The sequence below is a fragment of the Mus musculus genome, chromosome 5 (genome assembly GCF_000001635.26).
Source record: "Mus musculus strain C57BL/6J chromosome 5, GRCm38.p6 C57BL/6J".
NCBI classification, from domain to species: Eukaryota; Metazoa; Chordata; class Mammalia; order Rodentia; family Muridae; genus Mus; species Mus musculus.
Genome location: NC_000071.6, coordinates 142,451,262 through 142,462,063, shown reverse-complemented (window position 1 = coordinate 142,462,063; position 10,802 = coordinate 142,451,262). Strand labels below are relative to the sequence as shown.

General features: G+C 54.0%; 1 protein-coding gene across 2 annotated transcripts in view; it reads right to left on the bottom strand.

Annotated features, from left to right (window-relative positions):
• Positions 1-48: 48 nt before the first annotated feature.
• Foxk1 (forkhead box K1) overlaps positions 49-10,802 on the bottom strand; it is a 60,519-nt gene continuing 49,765 nt past the window's right edge. For both annotated transcript variants that reach the window (NM_199068.2, XM_006504654.2), the window contains exons 5-9: positions 10,432-10,625; positions 8,389-8,555; positions 8,020-8,304; positions 6,487-6,711; positions 49-5,588 (exon numbers count right to left, since the gene is read on the bottom strand). In NM_199068.2, coding sequence (NP_951031.2) covers positions 5,308-5,588; positions 6,487-6,711; positions 8,020-8,304; positions 8,389-8,555; positions 10,432-10,625 — 1,152 coding nt within the window. In that variant the 3' untranslated portion in view covers positions 49-5,307. The remainder of the gene's footprint in view (positions 5,589-6,486; positions 6,712-8,019; positions 8,305-8,388; positions 8,556-10,431; positions 10,626-10,802) is intronic.

Genomic DNA, 10,802 nt, shown 5'->3' with positions numbered 1-10,802 from the left:
TCTGCCCTTCACAGTCACCCACTCCCAGGGACCACTCATACCCTTGGGTACATCTCTTTAATATATAATTTTTATTTCTGGTTATAGAAACAAATGCTAAGAGGAGAAAACAGAGCTTCCCCACCCACATACAACAACCGAATAGATAAAAGAACAGTTCAAATGAATGAAAAAGAAAGTAGAAATTTCCACTTTGTTATAGCTTTAAAACATTAACGTCTAATAATAGTTAGAAATCACATTCAGGTGTCAAAACTTTTTGTTTAAAAAAAGGATGGTTCTGTTATAAAAAAATACTGTATCCCGTTTGAAATGAACGCCCAGGTGTTGCTGCTTGGTGTGTGGGTCCGCAGGCCTTTCTTACCCCTGCCTCCAGAGTGGGACCTTCGCTCACTGAGGTGGGGCACGTCCCATCTCTGGAACTCGGATTCCCATCGTATTGGGTACCACTGCTTTTAAAGCACTAAGTGTTAAACATATCATGAAAATACTTGACAGCCACTGTAAAAAATGAAACAAAACAAAATCACACATGCTCTCACGCACGCACACACACACATACTCCCTGAAGACCCTCCCCCAATTACTTTTACAGAATTATCATTCAGTTAAGAAAAAGAACCGCCTCACTATTGGCTTTAGCCCCTCCCTCACACGTGCACAGCTGCTGCCCGCCCCCCCCAAGAACACAGCAGAATCCAAGGAGAGACCTGGAAAACAGCTAGGGTCACCCCTCCCCACCCCCACCACCTTTTCCCAGCCTAAGAATCAAGCTAAGGTATTATCAGGGATCCCAAATGCCCCTCCCACCCAGGAAGGACGTTAAGAGGAGACTATGGGAGAGAGGGACCAAATTGAAAATATTAGATTTTTGAATTCCCAGTTTTACCAATTAAAAACAAAAGTTCTAAGCCAGCAAATTCAGACTCAGAAGCCAAGGTGCCATTTGGATACATACAGGACAGAGAACATGAACATTCAGTGGGTCACGGAGCTCAGAGTCAGCCAGTCCCAGGGACACAGGGGACAGTGCTGAGGTTGCTCTAATGGTGGTAAGTGCTTCACATATGGGGTTGTGGACCACACCTGGCCACTGTCTGCACTCAGGCTTTTGGGGTGCCTGGGCCCCAGATTCCTCCACACTGGTCACCTGTGAGTAGTCACAGGAACAGGATTCCAGAGGTAAAGCAGCAGGCCCTTCTAGTCCTCTAACTCTCACAAGGCAGGTGTGCGTGTGTGTGTGTGTGTGTGTGTGTGTGTGTGTGTGTGTGTGTGTGTGCGTGCACACACAGACAAGGACTTAGGGGAAGAGGTCCTGGGGGCCCTAGGCAGCCTGTGTTTGACAGCTTAGCCCAAGTACAGAAACACATGCTTTTCATTGTGACTGAAGCACTCTAAGTATTTTGAGAGAGAGAGACACACACACACACACAGAGACAGACAGACAGACAGACTCCTCACTGAGGGATCTTTACCACTGCTGGCTCGGCACCAGCTGTGAGGGCAGCCCTCAGCCTCCAGTCCCACCGGCTTACCTCCCCTTAGCTCTTACCAAACTGCTCTCCCTCTAGCTGGCCGCTTCCTCCCTTCGAGCATCCTCTGTCCTGCCTCGTGCCCAGATGGTACCTCTGGAGAAGGCATGCGGCTGGCCTCATCTGTGGGACAGGCCTGCCCAGGCTGTTATGCCCCGTGCCCATGGGGGGGAGTGTGTGTGTGGGGGGCAGGTTCTAGAATGTTCCCTGCAGTAGAGCTGAGGCCTGATAGAGGGAACCTTGGAGCAGTGAGGCAATGCAGAGGAGCAGCCAGGACCACTCAGGGGGCTTTTGTTCTTCACCACGAGTAGAAAACCTACTTTTCCTAAGGAAACATCTGTGGTTGGTTCAAAAATGTTCCCTTGCCAAGCAGCTGTGACGTTAGGGGTTAGGGAGGGCAGAGAGAGAGAGAGACGTGCCATATGCCAGTCTGTGGGGGCACCTAGGCCACACCCTGCTGTGTCACCAGTGTAGCAGCTTTTGGTACAGAAACAAACAAACAAAAAAAGACAAAACGCAAACAGCGCTGGGCCATGGTAGCATGTAGGCCATCACCCCAGAAATTCAGGAAGCTGAGGCAAGAGGACTGGGAGTTCAAGGCCAGCCTGGGCAGCTTTGTGAGTCCCATCTCAAGTTTAAAAAATCAAAATGGCTGGGAGTACAGCCAGTGGTAGAGCACTGGCCTAGTAGCTCACCTTGCAGGACAGACCCAAACAAACAAAACCCAAAACAAAACAATCTAGAGCCCAACAAGCAGGTGGGTGCAAGACCCACCCTGAGTTCATGAGAACTCCCAAGATGAAAGGGGGCATTAAATGGGGAGCAGGACTGAAGCAGCAGGCAGAAGGCCTCTGTTCTCTGCCCCGCCCACCCGGCCCAGCAAGCCAAAGTCCCTGTCAGAGGGCCTGCTCTGAAGGGAAGTGGTGTCTGCAGTGGCAATCTTTGGAACAGCTTGACTTATCCTTTTTAATATTGCTTCTAAGCAGAGGTATTCTGGGAGACCGGAGGTGAGGATATAGGTGGCCGCTCTGTTCCCCCTGACCTAGCCTCGGGGTACCCTGTGGCCATTTGTGGTGACTTTGCCTCTCCTGGCCAGGATGTGATGTTTCCCACACATGAGGGACCTTTCACTAGAGCTGAGACGCCACCCCTTTCTGACTTATTCTAAGCAGGCACTGTGCAGTTCGGATGGGGAGGGAGGGACTGGGCGAGCAATGTCACGTGGGTGTTATGAAATTTGAGGATTTTGAGGAAGAACAGGAACAATCCACCCGTTTCTCTCTATGGGGAAGGGTTTCTTCTTACATTTCACTGACCTTTAACCCCCACCTTACACTGTTTTACCACTGCCCAAGGGGTTCCTTTGTCTATAAAGGCTTCACATCTGTTCCTGAATTGTTCCCCCAACCCAGGGCTTAGTGGGGTGCTCCAGGGTTGCCAGCCATGGGCCACACAGTGCGTGGACATGGCCCTCCTGGCTCAGAGCTTGTGGGAGCACGCTCTGGTGCCAGCTTCTGCCCAGCAGATGACCAAACCCACTCCGCAGAGCAGCAGCACTAGTCTAGCCTCCTTGTAGCTCAGGCTGTCCAACCAGGCCGTCAGGCCGTGTACCGGGACAGTGTGTGTTCTCTCTCTCTCTCCATACCCTTCCACGCCCCTGTTAATGGTGAAGATCTGCCTCAGAGCACGGAGCCCACGTTTCAGGAACTGGGACAGCAACCTGCTCATGACCATCCACAATCTTAATCTGCCTTGGAGGGTGACCATGGACAGCCCTGGAGTAAAGGGTGATGGAGGGAAAGATCAGCAGCTGGCACCAACGTCCCTTGTCACCTCAGCCCACTACGCAACTCAGATCTCCACCCCATTCGTTCTTCCCTAACCCCAGGCTCACACCAGGCACACAGAGAGAAGTTCATGCCAGGTACCAAGGGAAGATGTGAGACAGAGCCAGCCCTCTGCCCCCTCTGAGGGGAAACCCCTCCCCCAGCCACCATCACACCAGCCCCACTTCTCTGAACCTTTCCAGGCAATAGGCAGGAGACCTCCAAAACACTGGCTTGAAGCCGAGTACTACAGAAATGACTGGCTGGGGAGCTTGGGAGATAGCTCAAGAGAGGAGGCAGGTGCTCCGCCCTGGTCCCTGATGTGTGGGGGGCACTGGTGGCTTCAATGGCAGCAGCCATACATCGGAGCTTGGACTTATCCATCCCGGTCATCTGCTCTCCTGTGACCACAGCCTCCAGGTCTGGAGTCCCTTCCAGCAAAGGCAGCTTGTCCAGCCTGCTCTCTGCCCACAGGGCCCTTGGGCCTCTTCTGACCGGCACCAGGCAGAGAAGGCGGCTGACTGGTGGGTGGTTTGATACCAACGACAGGGCCTGGGGCTCTGTCCAAGTTGTTGCCAGCTGCTTACCGACCACCCTCTAGGAGGACCAACACTGAGTTTCTGGCTGCTTTGGAGTTTCCTGTCGCACAGCCCCCATGACTGCTTCTATAAAATCAACTCTCATTCTCACAGAGAGAAACATTTGATGGCTCCTGCTCACGAGACTTGGTGTGGTGTATGTTAAAGTGCTGTTGGTCACTTGTCCGGCATGCAAAGGGACCTTCCCCGGGCGTCCAAGTCCTCAGCTGACACCCACGCTTTGGTTCTTGCTGCACTGTACTCAAACTTGGCACCGACTGCTGTCCGGAGAGGTAGTTTCCTTTCCAGAGGATAACGGTCAGGTAGAAAAGAGGGTTTCCATTTTCAAACTGGACAGGGTTCTCAGTTAACTGGAATGGGGGTGGGGTGGGTGGGGGAGGAGACGGTGTGAGCAGATCACCGCCCAGATCCTCTGCTGTCTTCCTGCCGCATACCACCCACCATCCATCATCCTCCTGCTGAGCAAGTGGCTGACCGACTTCCCTTGCAGCTGGCTCAGGCTTCCCTGGAGATCCGTTTGTAGCTTGCAGCTCTCGACTCATTCAGTGCTGTGGGCACTGGCCCTGGGCTGACTTTCAACCCAGAGCTCTTTGATCCATCAATGTGGGAGCCGCCCATCCTTCTTGGAGTTATCAGGGAGAGCGGCATGTTCACCAGGGCCTGGTGTGGTCGAGCGCAGGGCCTGGTGTTGCTTGGCTGCCTACAAAAGGGAACCTCAGAGACACATGGTCTGCTCTGTGTGTCTCAGGTTGGAGATGAGCCCAGATTCCATATTTAGCTGAAAGAAATATTTAGGGTCCAAAGCCAAAGCAGATCTCCCTGACCCCAGTTAATGCCACAGTCTCTGTCACTTTTGGGGAGAGGGCTCTGTATCCTAGCCTGTGGCTGGGAAGTTCTTGCCATTCTGTTTTCTGGTCTATTCCCGGATCAGTCACAAATAGGAAATCCGTGGACCCACTCTCAGAGAGAGGAGCCTGGGTTTGCACTGTGCTTCTGTCCAGGCCTGGGGCTCAGGCTCTTGTTGTGGGCGCTGCCTGGGATCCATTCCTGAGGAGCTGGGCTAGATAGACCTTCTCCCCCAAGAACTGGGGAGAGGCGATGGCATGAGAGAGGGGTAAATAAACACACAGAACCCCCAGATTCATACAATCAAGTTGTCTGTACGTGTTTATGTGTTTGTTTCAAACCATGGGAGGACAGGAGATAAAAAGGAAACTGTCCGAGTGCGGCGGCCACCCACATGAGGGCTGCAGGCTGTGATGGGCTTTTCCACTCGGTCCTTGAATGTAGCTGCTGGCCACTAGGGCTCCTGTGGCGTGAGTTTCACTCCACCTTCCTGCAGGCGACACTTCACTCGCCGGTCCCCGGGCCCTGAGGGCCGGTGGCTGCCATAGCTGTGGGCTGTGTGGTGGCTGTCCCACCGGGTTCCTCTACCCGGGACCTCTTGACCTCGGGCTCTCCGCTAGAAGAGGCAGATGTGGTAGTGGAGGCGGCTGGGGTTGGCGCTGCATTAGCGGCTACTGAGACGGCTGCTGCTGGCTCCTCAGGCCCCACCTCACACACCCGGGTGATGACCACTGGAGTGGATGAACTTGCCTGGGCTGCCAGGAGCTGCAGGGGGCTGCTGAGGGCTGGCGGTAGGAAGAAGAGGTTACTTAAGGGTCATCACTATTTGACCACTAACTGACCCGAGCAGCAAAGCCAGAGCCACAGTTCTTTCTCTGCCCGTTCCTCACACAGACTCCTTCTCCCCGCCGACAGCAAGTTTGAGTCAGACACCCAACACCCGACTCCACTCAGGGCCCTTTTCTTTGCTGCCTCTGTCACCCTGAGGATGCCCCTCCCTCCCCTCTTTGCCTCTGTGATGATGAATCTTTACATCACCTTAGTGGGATTTAAAATTGCAATGGAAACAAACCTCTGGGCCTGTCTGTGAGGGGCTTCTAGATCAGGGTCACGAAGAGGGAAGACCTATCCTGCCTGTGGTGACAACATCCTACACTGGCTGTGGTAACACCGTCCTGCGCTGGCTTCCAAGATTGACTAAAGTGGAAAGCAAGCTAAGGACCGGCTTCCTCTCCCTCTGCTTCCTGACTGCTGCCATGCCTCCCAGCCATGTTGGAAGGACCTTCACAGTGAAGAAACCCACCCGCCCCCCCCCCACCCTTCCTTCCTTCCTTCCTCCCTCCCTCCCTCCCTCCCTCCCTCCCTCCCTTCCATTGCTTTTGGTATCAGGTATTTTATTATAGCAACAAGAAAAATAACTACCATGCCTGGGCGCAGAGAGACCTAGCCACCAGCACCCCATGGGCAGCCTGACTTCCTCCTCTGACCTCCATTCCATCCTAGCCAACATGGGGTCACCAGACCAGTATGCCTTGCCCAGCATGGCCTCAGTCCTGGCACACAGCAGGTGCATAGGACACTGAACCGAGTGGACTGGCAAAGCAGGCATGCGCTCCCCTGAGCTGTGCTGCCTCAGGGTGGGTCCCCGGTGCTGGGCTCAGGCTGAACAGGCTGGGGCCTCACCATAAGCATTGCCAGTCAAGCTATTCGTGGGTACAGCGTGCTTTCCATTCTGAGTGACAGCCCGGACCGGAAGGTGGTGCTGCCCGATAGTCACTGGTGTAGCCGGCTGTAGGATGGTGACTGTGTGTCCGGGGACTCCTGGGGCCATCTGGCTGGCGACCGTCTGGATAACTCGGCTGGCTGCGGGGATTGTGGCAAATGCTATGGTGGGCTTCTCTTCCAAACCTGTGGGGCAGACAGTCAGTCAGAAGCACACGTGGCCCCAGCCACCGAGTCCCACCAATGCCCAGCATGAAGTTGGCTGCGGGGCAGGGAATGGGGCAGCACCGGGAGAGGCCTTCCTAGGACAATCCTTGGAGATATGTTTAAATCACAGGGCTTTAGAACATGCTGGGGATGGAGGTGGGGCACCGAGGAGGATTTCAAGTCATCCTTGGCTACAGAGTGAGTTCAAGGTCAGTACGGGCTCCACAAGCCTTTGTCACAAACACCAAAACCAAAATGAAAATTAAAAAAAATCATAATTATACCTTCAACTACAACTGACCCAAACTTAAGCTGCGAGGCAAAACGTATTGTCAGGAATGAGACAGTTTGCTGTTAGGGCTGCGACTGTCTCTTTTGCTAAGATGTCATTTCTACGATTGCAATCACTATTTCGGTGTTGTTCCTAATGGTGCCAGGGATTGAACATAAGGCTACATGCTCAATGGGGGTCATCTCCAGCCCCACTCCACCCCCTCTAATTGTTAAAGACAAAGTCTAGTTAAGTTACGCGGGCTGGCCTTCAGCTTGCTGCGCAGCCCAAGCTGGCCCCACCTCTGTAGGAGCTGGGAGAACAAGCCTGTGCCATCAGGCAAAGCCAGTCTCCATAATGACAACATTAAGGTACACAGATAACACTGAAACTGAGTCCCCAGTGGGAATAACGACCAAGAGATATCACTTCCCAGAGAGTTCTGAGGCTGCCTTTCACAAAACTGAGTGTATCGCCAATGCCCACACCATAGCTCCTTAGGAAGGAGATGAGACATAGGCATGAGATGTCTGTCTGTAATCTCAGCAGTGCCGAGGCAAGGTGACAGTGGGTCTGAAGCCAGCCCACCCAGGGACACATACTGAGACACTGTCTAAAAATAAATAAACAGCTGGAGAGATGGTCCAGTGGTTAAGCCCATCCATATAGTGGCTCACAACTGTCAACTCCACTTTGAGGGTATCTGATGCCCCTTTCTGGCCTCCTCAGGCACTGTGGTACAGACACGGCACACAAAACAACCATATACACAGAATAATAATAAACCAATCTTTTAAATAAGTCAATTAGGACTGCATCTTGACTGTTGTTCCCTTGAATGAAAACACAGTTTAAACGCACAGCCCTGTCAGTGACGGTAGAACTGAGTCTTCAGGGGGAAGCCACGCTGTCTTAAACTCTAGGAGGACAGTGACCAAGTCCCACCTCCCTGCTGGCCCGGGCTCACCCTGCCTAACAGTGACAACTGTGCTGGGACACAGTTGCGGTCACATTACCTCGAGCCTCATTGCCCAGGTCCAACACGGCTGTGCCTGCTGTGTCGTGGGAGGTCCCAGTCGAGCCCTGGCTAGCCAGGATGTACCCGTTGGCTGAGTTGGCAGAGGTGGTAACCACCCTCACCATGGTGACGGTAGGGGCCTGCTGGACCACATGGATGGCGTGGCCTGAGGGCTGCTGTGAGGTCACTATGGAAGCTGGCATGTAGGCGACAGGCTTAGCCACTAGGTTGGAAGGTCGGGGAGGGACAGCCATGATCACCGGCTGGGCGCTGACAGGGGAGCCTGCAGGATGACATAGAGGACAGTGACATGGATGGGCGGCACCCAGTCTGCCACATCCGGGAAGAGGATGAACCTATGTCTTACCTGGGGCACTCTGGGAATAGCGGTACTCTGGAACAGAGGCTAACTTTGACCCCAAGTCGGGATCATGTGGAATGGGGGAGCCCTCCCGAGACAGGCACTCTGGGGTCTGCAGGCCACTGGAACGAGGGGACATCAGCCCTGGGTGGGTGGGTGAAGCTGGAGCACTCCTGAGAAGAGAAAGGGACACACCAAGGTGGCACATCATAATGGAGGAGGTAGAGGCACACCCCCCCACACACCCACACCCACACACCCACACAACCCACACACACCCCATTCAACAATTGTGAGACATCCTATGCCTGCCCAGACATCTGAGCCAGTGAGTCTACGAATACAGACTACCCACCCCCATCTCTGCTGAACAGTTTCTAACGTGCACCTCACGGGATGCGCCTCGCATCTCCCCATGTCTCCACGTTGTACTTGCAGGAGCTTCTCTCTTATCTCCCTCAGGTTCTCCCTGGTGATGAAGACCCAGCACTGCTATTCCATGCAGTGGGGAGCTGGGTAGGAAGGTGCCCATTAAACAGGCTGAGGGGTAGAGGAAGGACTGCTTCCTAGCAACTGCACATTCTGCAGTACATACCGCATAAAAGGTCCTGCCACCCTCCAGGAGCGGCTCAGCCTATGCCAAAAGAAAAAGCTTGTAGCCAGGTGTGACAATGCTGGCCCGTCATCCTTGCTATTTGGAAGGCAGAGGCTGGAGGGCCTGAAGCGCAAGGTCTGCTTGGGCTACAGAGTGAGTTCAAGGCCAGTCTGGACAACTCTGACTCCGAGTGAAAGGTGAAACAAACAGGGTTGGAGCGCAGCTCAGCTCAGCAGTAGAGTGCCAGCCCGGCCTTGCATCCTCTGGCAGGGGGCTAGGCTTGTGGCTCAGTGGTAAAGCCCCGACTACCAGGATGAGGCTGTTGATTGAATCACAGTACTACACAAACCCCAGACTGCTATTGGACGACCACAAGGATGACTAGTGCAGATGCAGGCACTCCTATCCGAGAAGCCCCTCCTAGGCTCAGTGTGACACTAGGACAGGAGCACTAGGTTCTGCTGTCCTGTAGTCCTGAGAGTGCCAGCCACCTGACTCATGTTAGTCAGGAGTCTCTCATCTGCTGGTGACCACAGGCAGACTCAACAGCTGTCCTTAGAAGTACCAGCTCCTTGGGCTGGAGAGATGGCTCAGGGGGTAAGAGCACCCGACTGCTCTTCTGAAGGTCAGGAGTTCAAATCCCAGCAACCACATGGTGGCTCACAACCATCTGTAACAAGATCTGACTCCCTCTTCTGGAGTGTCTGAAGACAGCTACAGTGTACTTACATATAATGAATAAATAAATCTTTAAAAAAAAAAAAGAAGTACCAGCTCCCATGGACCACACGTGGTCAGAGAGAGCTGTCCAAATGGCCTTTACCTGCCAGACAGGTGCACAACCCAGTGGAGCTAGCTATTAGTGGTGGGGTCTGTCCATCCAATTCTGCTTCCAGCGACAAGTTATGCTCCCAACATGGCTCCATTAATAGCAGAGGGAGCTCAAGGTCCCAACATCAGCAGGGGAGCCTCTGGCCATTCAGTGAAAGCTCTGGTACCCTGCCCTTTGAACAGGTTATGGCTGGCTCAGCCTCCTACACACACCACTGAAGCAGCCAGCAGCCACCTCACTGACTGCTTCAAGAAGCAGAGGAGAGGAGGGGAGGGGCTGGGAGGAGAGGAGGGGAGGGGAGAGTGAGGGACTGGTAGGAGAGGAGGGAGGGGAGAGGGGCTGGGAGGAGAGGAGGGAGGGGAGAGGGAGGGGTTGGGAGGAGAGGGAGGGACTGGGAGGAGAGGAGGGAGGGGAGAGGGAGGGGCTGGGAGGAGAGGAGGGAGGGGACGCTGGGATCAGGATGTAAAGTAACAAATGAGTTAATGGGGAAATGCAGCAAAGAGAAAAGCCAGAGTCAAAGGGAACTTGTGCTCCATGGAACAGACCACAGTCCTCCAGTACCAAGTCTCCCCCACTGCTGAGACCCGGGGGTCTAGCCTCTACACAGTGCCAGGGAGCTTACCGTGAGGACAGAGGCCCGAAGGGGGTGCGGAAGCAGGAGACACCTCTCTGTCTCCGCTTTCGGAATGCTTGTTCCACGAGCTTGGCTTCGGAGGCAGGGTCTATTCGCCAAAAAGAGCCCTTCCCAGGCTCCTCCTGGGACCGAGGGACTTTGATGAAGTAGCGGTTAAGAGAGAGGTTGTGTCGGATAGAGTTCTGTAGGAGACAGAGAGAGACATGTGTGGGTCACAGCCACCAGAGGGAGACCTGGTGACTGGCACCTGGCTGCAGGTGACCACCCCTCCCAGGGAATGCGTAGGGCACAGGGTAGCTTCTGCTATTCAAACTTCACACAGTAAAATCCTTCACTGCTCTTTGTGGAAGAAAGAGACA